General features: G+C 39.6%; 2 protein-coding genes across 2 annotated transcripts; both read left to right on the top strand.

Annotated features, from left to right (window-relative positions):
* The first annotated feature begins 2,460 nt into the window (after window positions 1-2,460).
* Window positions 2,461-4,661, top strand: LOC138347493 (uncharacterized). The gene is made up of 3 exons (XM_069295787.1): window positions 2,461-3,537; window positions 3,579-3,776; window positions 4,029-4,661. Exons 1-3 carry the CDS (start codon window positions 2,461-2,463, stop codon window positions 4,659-4,661), a joined length of 1,908 nt encoding a protein of 635 aa, XP_069151888.1.
* Window positions 4,662-5,013: 352 nt separating this feature from the next.
* LOC138347492 (uncharacterized) lies at window positions 5,014-5,857 on the top strand. The gene is made up of 2 exons (XM_069295786.1): window positions 5,014-5,206; window positions 5,580-5,857. Exons 1-2 carry the CDS (start codon window positions 5,014-5,016, stop codon window positions 5,855-5,857), a joined length of 471 nt encoding a protein of 156 aa, XP_069151887.1.
* The last annotated feature ends 15,913 nt before the right edge of the window (window positions 5,858-21,770 follow it).

Raw genomic sequence — 21,770 nt, 5'->3', positions numbered from 1 at the left:
TCGGTTATTGCTAAAAACACGACTTGTTGTGATTTTTCATGTCGATTAATTGAAGTCCATTTCCTTCATCGTTAAGTTGCATCATGTAGGCGGTATATTTTACTTAATCTATTATGGAGGCTCGCTTTAAGTCGTATTAGCATTCATAAAATGATCTAAGAAGTGTGTGAGAACAGTTCCTTAACAACATCAACACATAAATGTTGGTATTAGTTGGGATCGCGTGTTCTTAAATTGATTAGATGTAATTCCCTTTACCTAATGTCTAATTAGTGGGTGTCGAAGCCTAAAGCAAGTTACTGTTTCCATGCGTATTTTTATATATTGTATTTTTTATTTATTCTATTGTTTAGCTTTTAATCATGTTAGGACACCTAGCACTGTGGCTAATATTAGTTTATGTATTCTTGTTTTAACTTATATTAATGATGTTTTGTTTCTTTTTTTAATTTTATTTTATCATTATTGCTATTTTTATTTCTATTTTGTGTTGAGAGTTCATGTTCCTTTCTTAACTTCGTTTTGTTTGGTTGCATGTGAAATCCTCTCTCGAGTCCGTTTGGGACTCCATCCTCTTCTAGGTATTCGGAAGAGTCGTAAAGACTCACAGGTTCCTATCCTTGAGCCAACCCATCAAGGCATTCATACACAATCCCGATTTCATGAAGATTGAAGGAATTGGAAGAAGAGAGATTGGAAGATTTTTCTTCTTTATTTCATATTTTTTTACTTTATTTGTAATGGGCATAAGCCCTCATCGCTTTAGTTTCTCGCATTCATTTTCGTACGCGTAGATTAGGACAGGTGAATGGGTTAAAAACCCAAAAATAGGTGGGTCCAAAACTCGGTCAAGGCGAACAGAACCCGAGTTTGGACCCAAATCTCTCTCTCTCTCTCTCTCTCTCGTCATTACTTGTTTTATATGTTTACTTGAATGTCGTTAGTTAGAGTTAGAAACTCCAAACCCCGTCGAACGCCTTTCATTTTATCAAGACTTAAAATTAAAATTAAAATGTTAAAATAATAAATATTTCAAAACTTGTAAATTTGTCTAAGTAAAACTCTAATAAATTTAATTCCAAAAGATTCGCAAAATCTAAAAATAGTCAAGTTGTTAATCGCCGGAAAACCGTAGTTAGCGAAGCGTCTTAGGTGCTTTTTCGAAACCTTCCTAAGACGCTAATAGGAATCCCGAACACTTAACAAATATTTTCAAAACGATTTTTCTGTTAAGTTGTTTTGAGAATAAGTTTTCTTAATTTTCTCAAAATTAAGTGGCGACTCCTAAAAGTCGAAAATCCTTTAAAAACAAAATGAACTCTTTTCGAAATCCTTTTCGATAAAACAGAAATGGCGACTCCGGTGGGGAGTATTTGAAGGATTCTAACCCTAAAACTAACTTATTTGACTACTTGTAATTAATTGTTTAGTTGTTTAAATACTTAGTTTTTTAGAAATTGCATTTCATGGCATAAATTCCGCCAAACGGCAACTAGTTGCATTAGGAAACGAAAGTTACGTGGCTTACCGTGACTTTCTTCAGAAAAACCCAAGAACTTATTTGGGAGTATCGAATAAATAGTCGGAATGTGGTCATCCGACGTTATTCGATAGCTCCACCCCGATGTTTGTCTGACTCGGGTAACAGTCTATTTGAAAACAACTCTAGAAAAGCATAAGTTAGAGCGAAACCAAAACGAAAATTAGGCATTAGCCTAGGACGACTTAATACCCAAGGCGTATTAAGTCTATTTTAGTAAAAAACCACCAAATCGCGTCTAAGGTCTTCGACCTCACGACGCATCATATTGTTTGACATTTGAATAAATATATGTATGTTTAATGCCTACACGTTATGTTGCTTTGAATGAGGATGTCGTAAACCCACTCCTAGCTAGAAATTCTAAATATACGGAAGCCACTATTACAAATGTCCAACCAAAATTTCCGAGTCTCAAGTTTCTCACTCAAAAAAAAACCCATCTCCCATACCACAAATCCAAAGTACCCCCCTATCGTCTCAGACCCGAACTACGTAGGAAGCCTTTCCCAGCCCGGCCCCTATCGTTGAAAATATTCATTCTCCTCCGTATTACAAAGATACGAAGATAAGATCAACGGACGTCGAAAAGCAGCTGCAAGAAGACCATAGCTCAACGTGATTCAGCTTTCCCGAGATGACGTCAAAACAAACAAATTCCTGTTTGTTCAAAATATATTTCCGTCCTCATTCGTGGGTTAAGATATCCTCAAACAAAGCGACTTGTGTGTTTATCTGTTTTATGTGCGATATTATGCATTTTGTACTCCGGATATGCACTAACAAATTTGCCTTTGAGTTGTTTTTACCTCTCAGGTACCTCTTACTGATCTGTGTTGATAAAGCTGGCAGATCACCACTACTTCACCAGATCAAAAGGTCCTGTAGATTCCTTCCCCAGACCAAACGCAAATACAGACATGGGAGACAACAATCAACAAGTCAGCCTCACAGACGTCGTGGTGGCTCAGCCCACCGCGGCAGAGCAGAATGAGCTTATTGCGCAGCTGATGCAGCAAATAGCTGACATGAGGGTCGAGATGCAACGAAGGCAAGACACGCCTCCGCCCGGGTTCGGCCCCAACTTTCTCGACGCGAGACCTCCTACATACTTCCCCTCGCGCAGCTCAGATCCTACTCAGCAGCGTCCATCGACACCCGTGCACAACCCGTCTGGGCTAGACATGACAACCCAAAACCCCCAATATGCGTCGGTCTCCTATCAAACTCCCTCCCCAATTCCAAACAATCCACCGCAAATGCCACCACACCCCCAAAATACTCAAACAGCCCCACTACCCCAAAATCAAACCCAAAATCCCACCGCCTTCAATTCCCAAACACCGCATCCCCACTTAAACCAAAATACCAATCCCCAAAATTATCCGCAAAACTATCAAACCGCACAGAACGTCCCGAGCCCTTCCATAGCTCCACCCCTCCCCAAAAGAACCACATTCCAAATCCCCGTCCCGGCCGAGCATAAGGTGCACGGCTCTGAGTTGGACCATTACGAGGAGCAAGAAAGAGAGTGGAGGGCGAGGGAAGAAACGAAGGTAGACATAAAAGAAGAGATCAAAAGGGCAATGAAAGAATTGCAATGCACCCCAGACGTCGCCGGGCTAAGTTACGCAGAACTATGCATCCACCCAGAATTGAACCTGCCTGAAGGGTTCAAGATCCTGAAGTTTGATACCTTCGGAGGGGTGGGCAACCCCATGGCACACCTAAGGGCTTACTGTGACCAACTCGTGGGAGTTGGAAAAGATGAAGCATTGCTGATGAGGTTGTTCAGTCGGAGCCTGTGCGGTGAGGCCCTGGAATGTTTCACGTCGCACGAGACTCGACAATGGCCCAGTTGGAATGCACTGGCTAAAGATTTCATGGACAGGTTTGCGTACAACGTCGAGATAGTCCCCGATAGGTACTCCCTGGAAAAGATGAAGCAGAAATCCACCGAGAGCTATCGAGAATTTGCGTACAGATGGAGGAAGGAGGCAGCGAGGGTGAAAAAGAGATTGTAGAGGTGTTCATACAGGTGCAGGAGCCCGAGTATTATGACAGAGTCATCTTATTAATCGGCGCCAAGTTCGCTGAGATAGTCAAAGTAGGTGAGACTATCGAAGATGGCCTGAAGTCGGGAAAGATAGACCGAGTGTCTGCATCGCCTGGATCTTCCGAACTTCTGAGGAAGAAGAGAGAAGAGGTTTCGGCTATATCATACGGGGAAAGAAAGGTCCCCAAGAACTTACCACGTGCCCAAGGCCGCTCCAATCCTCCATCAAAGCCTCATCAAGCCTACCGTTCACAATCAAATCATTCCGGCCACTACAATGCTGCCCCCACTTAACCATATCCCCATATTTTGTCGTATCAGAATCCACCCCAAATTCCCCAAAATTTTCCCTCCGTATATCCAAATTACCCCCAAGCTTATCAAGTCCCTCCCCTTTACCAGAATGTCGCTCCCAGTTGCTCTAATATACAGCCAAGCTATCGAGCACCGTCTCCCGCATATCAAATACAAACCCCAGCATATCAAAGCCCCCATCCAAATTACCAAGCTCCACGACCAAACGCCCGCAGTTACCAACAAGTCCCTCCCCCTCAACAGAGCGGGTATGATCCCCCTCGCCCCAGGTTTGAGAAGAAGCCCTCCAGAAGCTTCACCGTGTTGGCTGAAAGCAGAACCCAGTTGTTCGAAAGATTGTTTGCGGCCGGATACATCCACCCTGTGGAGCCCAAGCCCGTGGATGTCAACTCCAAATTCTACAGACCGGAGCAGAGATGTGCTTATCATTCGAACAGTGTTGGACATGATACTGAAGACTGCATCAACCTCAAGCACAAGATCCAGGATCTGATTGACCAGGAAGTGGTCTCCCTTCAGCCTGCGGCGCCGAATGTCAACACAAATCCGTTGCCGAATCATGGGGGTGAAAACACCAACATGATAGAAACAGACGAAGATGGCGGGGAAGGAATCTGTGGCCCTTTCAAGGAGAACAATTCCATCATCGAGGAGGAGGTTGAGCCAGCTAGCATTCGTGATGCGGAACCAGGGAAGATGCTGCAAAATTGGACGTCTACGCCGATCCTAATGTCCCGAACTCTATGGTAGAAAAGAATTATTTTGTGCATACCAAAATCGGTGGTCGTCTGGAAGAGGCCCGAGACCCACCATTTCTGCATTTTCTTAATTGCTTGAATTTTTAATTTTCGTCTTGATGTTTTAAAAAGGGCGACACGGCCCTGTGCCATGACCCAAACTCGCATTTTGTTTGATTTAAATGAAGGCCACCTTATTTTGACTTTGTTTATTTAATTGCTTGTTATATTTTACTTTCCTAATTTTGTCTGTCTATGATTTCAGTAACGTAAGTTATAAACCTGTCAATGTCATGTCATGAGCTAAACGAGCAAAATGAGGTAAATGACGACAAGGTTGACGACTACGACAAAGAAAGTGGGGAATGGATTTCATCGGTCCTATAGAGCCAGTCGCTTCCAATGGGCACAGATTCATTTTGGTCGCCATTGATTATTTCACCAAGTGGAAGGAAGCAGCCTCTTACAAATCGGTAACCAAGAAAGTGTTGGCCGATTTTGTCCGCAACAATCTGATATGCAGATTTGGAGTTCCAGAATCCATCATTACTGATAACGGTGCAAATCTCAACAGTCATTTGATGAAAGAGATATGTGAACAATTTAAGATTATCCATCGAAAGTCAACTGCTTAGCCCTCAAATGAACGGAGCTGTAGAAGCCGCCAACAAGAATATCAAGAAGATTTTGAGGAAAATGATTGACAAACAGTGAGGTTGGCACGAAATGCTGCCATATGCTCTACTAGGTTATCGAACGACCGTCAGAACATCGGTTGGGGCTACTCCATACTTGCTAGTATATGGAACAAAAGCAGTCATACCTGTTGAAGTCGAGATACCGTCATTAAGAATCATCCAAGAAGCTGAGTCAAGCAACGCTGAGTGGGTTAGCAAACGGATTGATCAATTAGCTTTGGATTGATGAAAAGAGAATGGTCGCCGTTTGCCATGGCCAGTTGTATGGACAGAGAATGACTCACGCTTTTCACAAAGAGTAAGAGCCAGAAATTTTGAAGTTGGTCAGTTGGTTCTTAAGCGTATTTTTCCTCATCAAGACGAGTACAAAGGAAAGTTTGCACCAAACTGGCAAGGCCCCTACATGGTTCGTAAAGTACTATCAGGAGGTGCTTTGATCTTGTCGGAGATGGATGGCACTGTATGGCCCAAGCCTATCAACTCAGATGCCATCAAGAGATACTATGCGTGAAGTCTCGCTTTATATTTCTCCTTCATTTACTTGTAATCGTTCTGTTTGCTTGTATTTGTTCGAATTTGAATTACTATTCCTCTTGTAACGAACTACGTCTGACCTGAATTCTCGAGAACGAGATACATAGGTAGCCTATGTCGGCTTCGGTCACCCCATTTACCCCTTTAATTATTTCTTTGTATCAGAACTACGTTCGACCTGAATTCTCAAGAATGAGATACGTAGGCAGCCTTTTCGGCCTCGGTCGGTTTTTTTGTAAATTTTATTCTGGGTAACCTTTAAGGGGAAACTACGTTTGACCTGATTCCTGCCTCAACGGGATACGTAGGCGCCACAAGGGCTCGATCATATCTCTCGTAAGATTTCTATTCCCCTTTACATTAGAACAGGGATAGAATTTTTGAGAGGGACTCAAAAATTCTCCAGAAGAACCCTCCTCTTCAGCAAGCCAGACAAAAGACATTTCGAATTTGCGACTGGGACAGAATTTTTGAGAAGATCTCAAAATTCCGCGATCTGTTCGGTTACAATGGAAAGATGAGCAAGATACTAAACTGGGACATAAATTTTGAGGATGGCCTCAAAATTTCGTCATGGGTCTTACCTACAAGTCCGGAATGCCTCTGAAATTCATTCAATAAGTGTCGGACTCTAAGAGTTCGTTAAGCCTGACATGACATGACTTGGCAGTGACTTTTTCGAGATACTATTTCTTAAAAAAAATTATTTCTCTTAAAAATTTCCTTTTTATATCTCATCTGTTTTGGCATAAGATATTTTCTTATCTATCAAGAGTCGGGATATCGGGAAATCAACCGGAGACATCAAGACAAGGAGCAAACAACCGAAGGGATCGACACAGATCAGTATGTTTGAAACTGACAATTTTTCTGTGGATGCAGGTTTATAGCTTCGCTTCGAAATCGGCCAAATTCTTCTGACTGATGAATACGGAGAAGGAGAAAACTATCTCCAAAACCAGTGATTTTATGAAAAGCAGGAATATCGTTTGTGTCAGGATGCTTATGAATGTGTTTGTTTATTTCAAACCATTCTCAACAATGGGAAATTTACAAAGTATCCAGCTAGATTCAAAGGTGAATCAAACAGGAATCTCAACGAAGATTTTACGATTTCTATAGAAGGCGCTATTTGCATTGTGTTATCAAAGCAAGATGATTATTGTCGATCAAGACCATGCACTACCTCAGAAGAGACAGTTATGCAATTATTATTTTATCATTATCGATCAAGTCGATATATTATTTGGAGATCGTCTTACCGTTACTATCCACGGGGGCGATATAAATATTTATGCATCGCAGAATTTATACACTGAAGAATCATGCATCGCTGAATCATGCATAGCAGAATCATGCATCGCGGAATCATGCATCGCGGAGTCATGCATCGCGAAAGTCATACACTGAAGAATCATGCATAGCGGAATCATGCATCGCGGAATCATGCATCGCGGAAATCATGCATCGCGAGTCATTAATTATGCACGACGAGAAGATTTCATGCCTCGTCAAAATTTATGCATCGCGAGAAGACTTCATACCTCGCTGGAATTTATACATCGCGAGAAGAATTTATGCCTCATTGGAATTCATGCATAGCGAAAATCATGCATCGCGGAAATCATGCATCGCAAGTCATTAATTATGCACGACGAGAAGATTTCATGCCTCGTCAAAATTTATGCATCGCGAGAAGACTTCATACCTCGCTGGAATTTATACATCGCGAGAAGAATTTATGCCTCGTTGGAATTCATGCATAGAGAAAATCACGCATCGCGGAAATCATGCATCGCGAGTCATTAATTATGCACGACGAGAAGATTTCATGCCTCGTCAAAATTTATGCATCGCGAGAAGACTTCATACCTCGCTGAAATTTATGCATCGCGAGAAGACTTCATACCTCGCTGGAATTTATACATCGCGAGAAGAATTTATGCCTCGTTGGAATTCATGCATCGCGAAAATCATGCATCACGGAAATCATGCATCGTTAGTCATTAATTATGCACGACGAGAAGATTTCATGCCTCGTCAAAATTTATGCATCGCGAGAAGACTTCATACCTCGTTGGAATTTATACATCACGAGAAGAATTTATGCCTCGTTGGAATTCATGCATAGCGAAAATCATGCATCGCGGAAATCATGCATCGCGAGTCATTAGTTATGCACGACGAGAAGAATTCATATCTCGTCAAAATTTATGCATCGCGAGAAGACTTCATACCTCACTGAAATTTATGCATCGCGAGAAGACTTCATACCTCGCTGGAATTTATGCATCGCGAGAAGAATTTATGCGTCGCTGGAGTTCATGCATAGCGAAAATCATGCATCGCGGAAATCATGCATCGCGAGTCATTAATTATGCACGACGAGAAGATTTCATGCCTCGTCAAAATTTATGCATCGCGAGAAGACTTCATACCTCACTGGAATTTATGTATCACGAGAAGAATCCATGCCTCCTTGAAAATCATGCATCGTGGAAATCATGCATCGCGAGTCATTAATTATGCACGATGAGAACATTTCATGCCTCGCCAAAATTTATGCACGACGAGAAGAATTCATGCCTCGTCAAAATTTGCACATCGCGAGAAGATTTTATTCCTCGCTGAAAGTTATGCATCGCGAGAAGATTCATTTCTCACAGGAATTTACGTATTGCGGGAAGATATTCATGCCCCGCAAGAGGACGTACTTGGATAAAGAAAGAGCAATGCTTATCCATTGGCCTCAACTGCATTCTGTTATTTCTTATAAAAGTAAACATCAAGAAGAGCATCGAAGATAACGACAAAAGAAACATCAATATCACATCAACATTTATTTATTTATTTTTAGCATCAAGTGAAGAGTACATTGAAGATTTTATTGCAAAACACAAGACATAAGCTTTATTTGTTGGACGCCAGACCGATCGAGTCGACGTCGAATATTGAGGAGAACAATGAAGTGTCGACACGGTAAAAAGACACTTTCTCCCATCCTAATTGCATTTTTTTTAGCTGACGAGTTTTATCTCAATCTTTGACGAGAGCATCCAAAAGGATGAATTCTCCAAAAAAAACCACAGGTGCGGACGACATCAAAAAGGATGCAGCACCACGTGGAACTTTTTCTTAGCTGCGAACTGGGACACAGTCCAAAGAGGAATATCAAACTCTTAGGGAGTGAGCAGAGGAGCGACTACCACCACAATCGAACTACCCTCTCGAAGCATGCGGGTTTTTCTTTAGTTCCGTCTCGCGTCCGGAAGTTTTGTTTTATCGGGGGCAAGTTTCCAATCTTAGTGACAATGCGCCAAGAGCTTTGGAAATTATGTCCGTGTAAGTTCTTACCTATGAATGTGAAGAGCTCCACGTTCATGGTTAAGAGGTTACAAGCCTCTTTTGCATACTCGTTTAATTTGTCATTTGTCCAGAACCGAAGGTTATCTGGCATAATAGATTTCCTTTTCCATCGATTGAGTCGAACTACACACAGCCTGATTCCTGAAGGTTTAAGGATATGTAGGCGGATTCAATGTTGAAAACTCGGCTGTATTCCAACATTCGCTCTCGAATCTTATTCTCGAGCATTTCGATACCTTCATAATTCAGTATCGAGGTGCCTTTTGATCCTTTCAAAATCGTGCGATAAATCAAGCTTATCGAACTACAAGTGGCCTAAATTCTCATATACCCTGAGATATGTAGGAAACCCGTTTCAAGGGTTCGGCCAAAATTCCTAAACCCTTTGTCGAATCCTTCCTTTAAAACGAATGAGGTTGGTCAAAATTGGTTTGGTCAATTTCATTTTCCTCGAATTGCTTGCATCAATCCGAGTAAAATGAGGGACAGTTGTTGACACCCAATTTTTGACCCACGTTGGTATAACTTAATTATCGAGCTTCGTAAGTTTTTCAAATTATTTAAGTTAATTAGATTTATATATCTTGCGAAAATAAATATATATATATATATATATATACATATACATGTATATGTATATGTATATATGTATATCTTAAGTTTAGAAAGTATTCTATTAATCTAGTTTACTTTAAATCACGACTATATTTTGAATCGTTATTTTTGTAATTTAAATAGTTATGTTACTAAATAAATAGGCTCGTTAATAAATTTATACCAATTTCGTTTTTAAATCAATTTGCTATTATTCAAATTGAACTCTTTTTCCATTTAATTTGGAAGAGCCAAATTTGGGCCCTTCCCTTTTGCTCATTCAGCCCATTCCTCAATAACCTTATTCCAATCCCAGGCCCACTTTAGTTTACTCACTCCCAGCCCAACTCCCCTCCATCCCAACCCACACTCAACAGCCCAAAACATTTTAAAATACCCAACCTTCCCTTTAATCCAACCCACTAACTTAATCCCAACCCTCCCAGTTCCTCCACCCGTCCGACTCAACTCCCCTCCCCCTTCTTCTTCCTCCCTCTCCCCTCGCGTGAACCCAGAAAACGCCAAAAATCCCCACAGCAGTCACGCTCTCCCCGCGTCTCCCCCACGCTCTCTCCCTTCGTCTCCCTCACGCGTCTCTCCCCCATGCGACCCCCTCCCCTTCCTCTTCCCCTGCTCCTCACGCCTTTCCCAGAAACAGAAGACGCCAAAAACATCCCCCAAAATGCGACAAACCCAGAAAACGCCAGCATCCCGCGTCTCTCCCTCACGCGTCCCTTTTTCCTCTTCTCTCTCCCTTCGCGCTCGTACAAACTCTGTACGCAGCAACGGGCGCCTGAAGCTGCAACTTTGACGCAGCAAAGCAACGCATTTTCGTCCTTGCCGTTGGGAGATGAAGACACGTCGCCTCGACAGTACGCTGAACGCATCTCAACCCTCCACCTTCTTTCCCGCTCGAATCGTCCTTCCGGATAAGGGAGGGAATTCGAATTTCAAACTCGAAATGGGCCTCAAATCGTCCCTCCAGCCCCCCTCCCTTGAAAAACCCTAATATCTCCCTATATAAACCCCTTCCGTCTTCAAGAAAGGGGTTGGAATTTTGTCGAAATTTTTGATGGTTCTGTCTATTCTGGGTTTAGAGAAAGGTTGGAAAGAATTTTGAAAAGTCCGTCTGTTGTTGGACGATTTTGGGGGTTAGAATTTCGGGGTTGGAAATTGTGGGATTAGAAATTTGTTTAGGATTCACAACAAGATTTCTCTACTTTCTTCCTCTGTCCCATTAGAGATTCACCCTTCGACCTGTATTAGAAAACTTTTCCAAAACTAATAAACGAAGAGTCAAATCAAGGAATCAAAACGGAAGTCTAACGATACTCTCTGTTTTGTTTTAACACGTGTGATTGTGGGGTTTGTTCGAGACGATCCAGCAGCTGTTCGCGTTTGCTTCCGGAGTCAAAGTCGTCGCTCGAGCTCGTCGTCTCAGTCGCTGCTCCGAAGAAGGTAATCGCCCTTCCCTCTTAAAGCTTTTCTTCATCTTTTTCTGACTTAGCATGTTTGTGCCGATCATGAAGTTGATGCGTTGATTGTTATGTGGGTATCAATCGAGTCTCCTTTCATTTCTATTGTTATTGATTTATTTTCTTCGATCTTTTCGAACTTGCCGTTTACATGTTATGCACTGATCTGTTATGGCTGTCATTTTCTTGTTTTAATGGTTGAAGTCGTCATGCGTAGTGCTATTAAACAAAGTTTGCTGGTCCATTGTTTCGTTTGGGGTCAAGTTTGTTGAGATATTTTTACGTGAACATGCAGGGGCTGTCTCGTTTTCTTTATAGCTTGCTAATGCTGTTATTTGACCCTTCTATCACTTCCTGAATGCTCACATATGTCAGTTTAATTTTATGGAATCTTCCTCTCTTTTATGTGACTCAACTCGCTTTGTTAAGTTGTATATTGGCAAAGCTTCAGTTGGCTAGCTCATGTTCAAAACCGTGTCATTATTTCACTATTTGAGATGCATGCTCGTGGGTAAAAGTTATGATGTTGAGTTAAATGATGTCCTCTTGTCGTTCTGTTTCTTGCTCGGTTATTGCTAAAAACACGACTTGTGATTTTTCACGTCGATTAATTGAAGTCCATTTCCTTCATCGTTAAGTTGCATCATGTAGGCGGTATATTTTACTTAATCTATTATGGAGGCTCGCTTTAAGTCGTATTAGCATTCATAAAATGATCTAAGAAGTGTGTGAGAACAGTTCCTTAACAACATCAACACATAAATGTTGGTATTAGTTGGGATCGCGTGTTCTTAAATTGATTAGATGTAATTCCCTTTACCTAATGTCTAATTCGTGGGTGTCGAAGCCTAAAGCAAGTTACTGTTTCCATGCGTATTTTTATATATTGTATTTTTTATTTATTCTATTGTTTAGCTTTTAATCATGTTACGACACCTAGCACTGTGGCTAATATTAGTTTATGTATTCTTGTTTTAACTTATATTAATGATGTTTTGTTTCTTTTTTTTTAATTTTATTTTATCATTATTGCTATTTTTATTTCTATTTTGTGTTGAGAGTTCATGTTCCTTTCTTAACTTCGTTTTGTTTGGTTGCATGTGATATCCTCTCTCGAGTCCGTTTGGGACTCCATCCTCCTCTAGGTATTCGAAAGAGTCATAAAGACTCACAGGTTCCTATCCTTGAGCCAACCCATCAAGGCATTCATACACAATCCCGATTTCATGAAGATTGAAGGAATTGGAAGAAGAGAGATTGGAAGATTTTTCTTCTTTATTTCGTATTTTTTTACTTTATTTGTAATCGGCATAAGCCCTCATCGCTTTACATTCTCGCATTCATTTTCGTACGCGTAGATTAGGACAGGTGAATGGGTTAAAAACCCAAAAACAGGTGGGTCCAAAACTCGATCAAGGCGAACAGAACCTGAGTTTGGACCCAAATCTCTCTCTCTCTCTCTCTCTCTCGTCATTACATGTTTTATATGTTTGTTTGAATGTCGTTAGTTAGAGTTAGAAACTCCAAACCCCGTCGAACGCCTTTCATTTTATCAAGACTTAAAATTAAAATTAAAATGTTAAAATAATAAATATTTCAAAACTTGTAAATTTGTCAAAGTAAAACTCTAATAAATTTAATTCCAAAAGATTCGCAAAATCTAAAAATAGTCAAGTTGTTAATTGCCGGAAAACCATAGTTAGCGGAGCGTCTTAGGTGCTTTTTCGAAACCTTCCTAAGACGCTAATAGGAATCTCGAACCCTTAACAAATATTTTCAAAATAATTTTTCTGTTAAGTTGTTTTGAGAATAAGTTTTCTTAATTTTCTCAAAATTAAGTGGCGACTCCTAAAAGTCGAAAATCCTTTAAAAACAAAACGAACTCTTTTCGAAATCCTTTTTTCGATAAAACAGTGGACACTTGGAAAAAAATATGAAGACTCTTAGGAAAGGGGTCTCTGACAATCATAATGGTCATGCAGGACAGACCGTCGTGGGTATGACAGTCCGTCGTAGTTTTCCGTTTGAGGACACTTAGAAAAAAGTGAGAGACCCTTAGGATTAGGGTCTCTGACAACGAGAACGGTTGTCCAGGATGAACCATCGTAGGGATGACGGTCCGTCGTATATGTCCGTTGGAGGACACTTAGAAAAAGTTAGAGACCCTTAGGAATAGGGTCTCTGACAACCAGAACGGTTGTGCAGGACAGACCGTCGTGGGGATGACGGTACGTCGCATGTGTCGGTTGGAGGACGTTTAGCAAAAGTGAGAGACCCTTAGGAATAGGGTCTCTGACAACCAGAACAGTTGTGCAGGACGGACCGTCGTGGGAACGACGATCCGTAACATGTGGCCGTTGGTGGACACTCAGAGAAAATTGGACATTGGGTGTTAGGGCTGTTGGAACGGACCCAACGACGTTCGTCGTGGGCACGACGGTCCGTCATCGGGGTATCATTCTGTAACTCAGTGACAGAACTGGGATGCCCCATTCATCCCCTATGACCCAAATCGAATTGGTAGTGTTTTAACCTACTAGTAAATTAGCAATGCTAAAGCACTTATTTCTAGGGGTTTAACACGACAATTTCAAGGATTTTTTTAACCTAGGTCAGAGAAAATTTTATAAAGAATGAACATATCAAGAAGAACTAGGATACTACTAATTGATAAACAAAAATGCAATATAAATGAGTAGAAATTAGAGACACATACCGGAGAATTTGAGAAAAATAAGAGGGAAAGGTACTTGGTGATCAAGTAGACACTCACAGTAGCAGCTCCGACTAGTAGATGACGAATTTTGAGGAATTTGAGGAATTTGGAGAAAATGATCAGTTGTAAGAGAGCTTTGAAAGTTGAAAAGTGAGGGAAATGGGAGAAAGAGTGAAAGAATGGGGTGAAATGAAGGGGTAGGGGTTTTAAATGATGAATTTTTAAAAAACCCCAGCTTGGTCGGGTCGGGTCGGATACGCTTCATTCAAGACGCGATGATTCCCCGACAACGGTCCGTCTAAGTTGTGACGGTTGGTCGTTAGTTCCATCGCGTGTGCCCTAGTTTGAAAATAACAGAAAGGCGTACCTGGAACGACGGATTCATGCGACGGTTCGTCGCAGGAGCAACGGTCCGTCGCTGTATCCGTCAGTGACTGTTGCAGAGTAATTTTCAGCTGAATTTCTTGGTGATGTGCCTGCAACTTTAAAACCCATTTTAGCAGAAAATGCTACCATTACTAGAAAGAAAAAACTATAAGTATTGGGTTGCCTCCCAACAAGCGCCTGATTTAACGTCGCGGCACGACTGAGGATACTTGATTACTCAGCCTTCATCAAGATGGTATGCCTCTATCACTTCATTCACTGATGCAGTATGCCCAAAATAGAGTTTTATTCGTTCTCTATTCACCTTAAACCACACTCCCTCCTTGGTTTTTAACTCAACTGCTCCATGAGGGAATACTTGGTTGATCAAATAAGGGCCAGTACGTTTGGACTTGAGCTTGCCCGAAAGACAAGGCAACCCAGAACTGTCTAAAAGCACCAAATCTCCAACCATAAACTCTTGTTTTGCACTTTTTTGTTCATTCTCCTTGTTCATCTTTTCTTTGTGTGATATGGTGGATACCGATTGGAGCTCACCCCTCTGCATCATGGTTAGGGGTGGGCATTTGGTATTTCGATTCGGTTTCGGGTTTTTTTTCCAGTTTTTTCGGTTTTTGGTTTTTGTAAATTGTGTACCGAATACCGAACCGAAATATTTTGGTTCGGTTCAGTTTTTATTATTTCAGTTTGGTTTTTATTATTTCGATTCGGTTTTATTATTTCGGTTTTTTAATGGGCCTGCTTAGTTGGGCTTTTAAAAATTTATATATGTTTTTTGTTTGATTTTCAGCTTAATTTTTTATTTTAAATTATAAAATTTATTATTTAATATTAATAATTAATATAATATAAATATATATTATAATATAACATATTTTGGTGAACCGAAATATCAAATTACACACAATAACATACCGAAAACCGAACCAAAATACCAAAAAATACAAAACATATACCGAATATCGAAAAACCGAAACCGAAATACCAAAAAAATTTGGTTCGATACGGTGTTTCGGTTTTCCGGTGTTTATGCCCAGCCCTAATCATGGTCCCACAAATGTTGAAGGTCGCTTCTTCATTGTTCAACCAAATTTTCATCTGCCCCTTTTCCATATCAACTAAGACTCTACTTGTAGCAAGGAATGGCCTCCCAAGAATAATAGGCACTTCAAAATCGACTTCACAATCAAGAATAACAAAACCTGCCGGAAGTATGAATGACTCCACTTTTACTAGCACATCATGGAGTATCCCTATAGGCCTTTTCACTATTCGATCAGCCATCTGTAGTCGCATCGCAGTGGGTTTTTGGTCACCCAAACCCAACTTCTTGTAAATCGAGAGGGGCATGAGATTTATGCTTGCCCCCAAATCACATAATGCTTTCGCAAAATGTAATGACCTGACTGTACAAGGAATAGTGAACGCACCCAGATCTTCTTTCTTTTGTAGAGAGATCTTGTAGCAATAGCACTACAATGCTGCATTCTATCATCATCCTCGAAAGTGACCGATCTTTTCTTTGTAACTAGATCTTTCATAAACTTGGCATAACCGGGCATTTGTTCTAGAGCTTCTACCAAAGGGGCATTGATAGAAAGCTGCTTCAATATTGTTATAAAACGCCGATATTTACCATCCTCGGTCTTTTTCACTAATATCTGAGGGAAGGGTAGTGGTGGTCTACGCATGGGAATTACCTTCATAGAGACTTCAACATCTTTTCCAGTGCTCTCTTCTGCTTCACCACTACCCTTTACAACCTTATCATCATCATTTCTCACCTTTTTCTCATTAGACGGCATAGGTGGGTCAATGATTTGCTTACCACCCCGAGTAGTGATTGCCATACAGTGCGCATCATTTTTTGGATTTTGGATAGTGTTGCTACGGAAGAGTGCTTGGTTGCCGTGTGTTCATTGTTGTTTTATCAAAAAAATCGACGAGTTTATTTCGTTTTAAAAGATTTCAACTTTTAGGAGTCGCCACTTAATTTTTAAAGAAAATTAAGAAAACTTGTTTTCAACACTTAAACAGAAAAGTCGTTTGAAAAACCTTTTTGAAGGGGTTCGGGAATTCTTAATAGCATCTTCAGAAGGTTTTGAAGGCACCTAAGACGTTCCACTTAATGCGTCTTTCCGACAACTAACTATTTAACTAATATTTGTTATAAAATTTGCAAATTTGTTTGAAGTTGAACTTCCTAAAATTTAGATCTAGGCAAACTTACGAGTTCGAAATATTATCATTTTTTAGATTTCATTTAATTTTAGGTTTCATAAATAGTATGACGTTCGACGGGGATTGGAGTTTTCCTAACCCTAAGCTAACGACATTCAAACAAAGCATGTAAACAATATAGTAAAGCGGGAAAGAGAGAGAGAGAGAGAAATTTGGGTCCAATTTCGGGTCCTGTAAGCCTTGACCGAAATTTGGACCCACCTGCTTTTTGGGTTTTTAACCCATTTCTCATTTGGGTTTTCGACCCACTTCACCTGTCCTAATCTAAGCATACAAGAATAAATACAAGAAAGTAAAACGACAAGGTCTTATGCCCAAAATAAATACATTATAATAAATATAAAAAAAATCTTCTAATCCGCCTTTTTCAAGTTTCTTCAATCTTCATGGAAATTCGAATCTTGCACGTCTGTCTTGATAGTTTGACTCGAATGAAAAGAATTTTGAGCCTTTATGGCTCTTTGGGATGCGAGAAAGAAGTCCACGGGCGGACTTGTATGCAATTTATATGCCACAGAAATAAGAAGAAAAAAATGAATTAGCAAAATAGGATAACTAACTTGGAATATAGGGAATGTGAACAAAATACACTAACTGGAAGGCTTCATAAAAGAATAGGAAGTAAAACATTTATACACGTATAAACATAACAAAAGGCAAATAAAGAAATCACAACACTTTACTAACATTTAGGCAAGATGAATGCACATTATAAATCATGCTAATTAAACCTCTATGGCATAAAAATGAACATCAATCTTATGCGAACAGTAAAGAGAAAATCTAAACCCATTCATGGCAAGAATTCATGGAAACATAGTAAGAAAAATATATTAAAAATGTCTTAATTACCACTCAAACATCGATCAATACTAGGGCCACTTGAAACATAGTGAAGAAACAGGTACTTGAAGGTAAAAATAAGCAAATAATATCCCCCAAAAATGGACTTTTTATAAATATCCATGTTCATCATTTTGTTTTTTCTTGAAATAAAAGCGTATGACTAAATGGGATTCTAGCAATTCAAGCAATTAAGGAAATAAATATGAAACCTAAAACTCAAACGAAAATGATTTCCAATCATATAAATTTGGTACAGAGGAAGTATATTTTATATCGTGATAGATGTGCTAATTATATGATGTGGTGAAGCAACATATTTGGGAGTTATGCTCCATTTCTAAAAAAAATTTCTTAAAAAAAAATAAAAATATCGAAAGAGAATTAACTATGATGCAAGAACAGAAACAAAATCTCACGCCTAAGTGAAAGTGCAATGTGAGTGGCGTTCCTGTTGCCATACTACCATTAGACATTTAGTAATAATGCGTGTATGCAAAATAACATATGCCAAAGAATACTTGTTCATATGCATGTGCACAACAAAGTCATACATCTAATTGAAAATAAAAAATGCCATTAGAATTGCCACCAGTAACCAAAATAATAAACAAAATAAACTCGGAAACAAACAAAACAAATGCCTACACAAACTTAGAAGATTGAAGCATTGCTCTTATATTTTAACTATGGTAAAGGGAAAAAGATCATGACGAATACCCAAACAGTAAGAAAGCAGAAGGCATGCCATAAATACACTCGAGGAAAGAAAGACGAGCATACGGGAAACTTCAAGCGTCAAATAGAGGTCAACAAACATATAAATCTATCACTCGATACTAGGCTATCTTGTTTCACTCGTCTAACTCTAGGGGAGTGAAACAAAGGATGCAACATCATATTATCAATCCATGGCACCTCAGAGATAGAACAAACTAAGCCTGATACGCTAAGATCGATTGTTGCTACGCCACGACAAACTTGGAAAGAGCAGGGAATAGCACGAAACAAACAAACTCAGTGAAACAGACCATAACACAAAATAATCGCTAATATCTAAAAAAAATAGACTGAACTAATGAAGGCTTTTAATAACAGAACTTATCATTATTATAGAGATTAACGATGCATCAAAATACTTTGAACACCCACATATAAGCCTCCTTACACAAGAGAAGACCAAATTAAGGAATACTGATAGTAAGTCGCATTAAAACGAGCCGAATGTTACCTTTTGAAGAGCAGCGAACTTGGAGATTATACGAGCAAAGGAAAAGCGACACTATCACGACCTTAAAACCACCCCTCTACTTCGAATACTTGAACTAGAACGTCGCACCAACACTTGAAGAAATGGTTTCCTCTCGTCCGAATCGTTCTAAGAATCTTTGTTAGTCCCTTTATGAACAGAATATCCTATTAAATGGGAACAAGTATGAATTTTATCTATGGGATTGCCTCCCTTTCTCACAAAAATTCGACTATCTCTATATTTTATAACAGTGGGATTTCAGCCAAAAACAACAACAACCCCTTTTTCTGAAGGTGATGGGGGGATTTATATAGAAGAAAAAAATTAGGGTTTTCCGAGAGAAAGGCTGGAGGGTGATTTCAAGCCCATTTGTAGTTCAAATTTCTTAAATCTTATCCAAAGTTGAGGGAATATGCCATTTTGATGCCGAATTCCCAACGGAAGGTGATGAAGTGGACGCTCCAGATCGATCTCTCGTCCTTGGAAAATGACGTGGCTCAATACCGCGATAACAAGAATGATTCCGCACCGCTTTGCGCTGTAGATCATACGACATTGGCAGGGATGCAGGAGTCTGTTGCTGCTTTGTTTCCTCCACACGCGCTAGAAAGAAGGAGAGAGAGGAGGGCATTTTGGGAGAGGCTTTGCGCGTGAGAGAGACGAGGGAGTGGAGACGACAAACGCGTGAGGGAGTTTTTGAAAAAAGTTTCGCGTCTAGGGACGTCTAGGGGGTTTCTATTTTTCTGCTAGGGGTCGCGGCTGTTGCGTGGGTTTTGTGGAAGAAGGAGGGGCAAAATTCGGGTCGGGTCAGGTCAAAGGAAAAAGGGAATGTGACACTGGGTTTTGGGTTGTCTTAAAATTGGTGAGAGCAAAAGGGAATTGGGCCTTTAGTCTGAAAAGAAAAGGGAATAGAAGGGAGTGGGCTGGAAATTAAATAAAAGGGAATGGGCTTGGGGCTGCTGAGAATTATTAGGCTGGGAATAATTGAAGATAGTTGGGCTGAAAACTAGAATAAATAAAGTGGGTCTGGGAATTAAAGGGAATTTGTGTAAATGGCCCAAACTAAGTTAAGTTAAGTTTAAGAATGGGTTAATTTAATGAATATCCAAGTTGAGCCAGTATAATGAATTTTGCCAAACCTTAAACAAAAAATGAATTTGTATTAATTAATTAAAGAACTTCTTTATTTAGTAATTTATTTAAATTGTAAAATAGTTATTTAAAATATAACCATATTTTAAACTAAATTATTTTAATAGAATACTTACTAAACTTAAAAATATATTATTATTATTATTATTATTTTAAAAATGGTTTTTGAATAATCATAAAATATACTAATTATATACATAACGATGTAAAATATATATATTATCTAAAGTTATGATAAAAAGTATCCGAAGTAACATAAAGTTCATGCATTATATTATTGTATTTTCGCAAAATTTATAAACCCAATTAATTTAAATTGTTTGGAAAACTTACGAAGCTCGAGAATCAATTTTGTACCGACGCGGGTCAAAATTGGGTGTCAACAAATGTCCCTCATTTTACTTGGGTTGATGCAAGCAATTCGAGGAAAATGAAATTGACCAAACCAATTTTGACCAACCCCATTCATCTTTAAAGGAAGGATTTGGCGAAGGGTTTAGGAATTATGGCCGAACCTTTGAGACGGGCTTCCTACATATCTCAGGCTATAGGAGAATTCAGGCCACTTATAGTTCGATGAGTTTGATTTAACGCACGACTTCAAAAAAATCCAAAAGCCATCTCGATACCGAATTATGAAGGTATAGAAATGCTCGAGAATAAAATTCGAGAGCGAATGTTAGACTACAGCCGAGCTTTCAACATTGAATCCGCCTACATATCCTTAAACCTCCGGAATCAGGCTGTGTGTAGTTCGACTCGATCGGTGGAAAAGGAACTCTATTATGCTAAATAACCTTCGATTTTGGACAAGTGACAAATTAAACGAGTATGAAAAGGAGGATTGTGACCTATTAGCCATGATTGTGGCGCGCTTCACACCCATAATTAAGAACTTACACGGACATAATTTCCAAAGATCTTGGCGCATTGTCTCTTAGATTGGAAACTTGCTTTCGGTACATCAAAATTTCGGATGCGAGACTGAAACTGATAGACCTAAAGAAATACTCGTATGCTTTGATAGGGTTGGTTCGATTACGGTGGAAGTCGCTCCTCTGCTCGCGTCCCAAGAGTTTGACATTCCTCTTTGGAGTGTGTCCCAGTTCGCTGCTAAGGAAAAGTTCCACGTTGTGCTGCATCCTTTTTGATGTCGTCCGCACCTGTGGTTTTTGGAGAATTCATCCTTTTGGATGCTCTCGATAAAGACTGAGATAAAATTCGTCAACTTAAAAAATGCAATTAGGATGGGAGACAGTGTCTTTTTTACCATGTCGACACTTCATTGTCCTCCTCAATCTTCGACATCAACTCGATTGGTCTGACGTACAACAAATAAAGCTTATGACTTGTGTTTTGCAATATAATCTTCTATGTACTCTTCATTTGATGTTAAAATAAATAAATGGTGATGCGATATCGATGTTTCGCTTGCCATCATTTTCGATAATTTCCTTGATGTTTGCTTTTTTCAAAAATAAAGAATGTAGTTGATGTTGATAGATAAATATTGCTCTTGGGATGCATGATTTCCCGCTATGCATGATTTACGCAATGCATGACTTCTGCGATGCATGATTTTCCGCAATGCATGACTTCCGCAATGCATGACTTCTGCGATGCATGATTTTCCGCAGTGCATGATTTTTAAATCGCAATGCATGAATATTTATATCGTCTGTGTTGATGAAAAAGGCAAGACGACCTCCAGATAATATATCGAGTTGATCGATAATAAAATAATAATGAAATAACTATTTCTTCTGGGGTAATGCATTGGCTTGATTGACAATAATTATCTTGCTTGATAATGTAATGCAACTAGCGTCATTATACGGAAATCGTGAAGTCTTCGTTGAGATTC

Source organism: Solanum lycopersicum, chromosome 3 (genome assembly GCF_036512215.1).
Source record: "Solanum lycopersicum chromosome 3, SLM_r2.1".
NCBI lineage: Eukaryota > Viridiplantae > Streptophyta > Magnoliopsida > Solanales > Solanaceae > Solanum > Solanum lycopersicum.
Note: the sequence above shows the minus strand (reverse complement) of the source record. Positions and strands in the feature narration are given on the sequence as shown.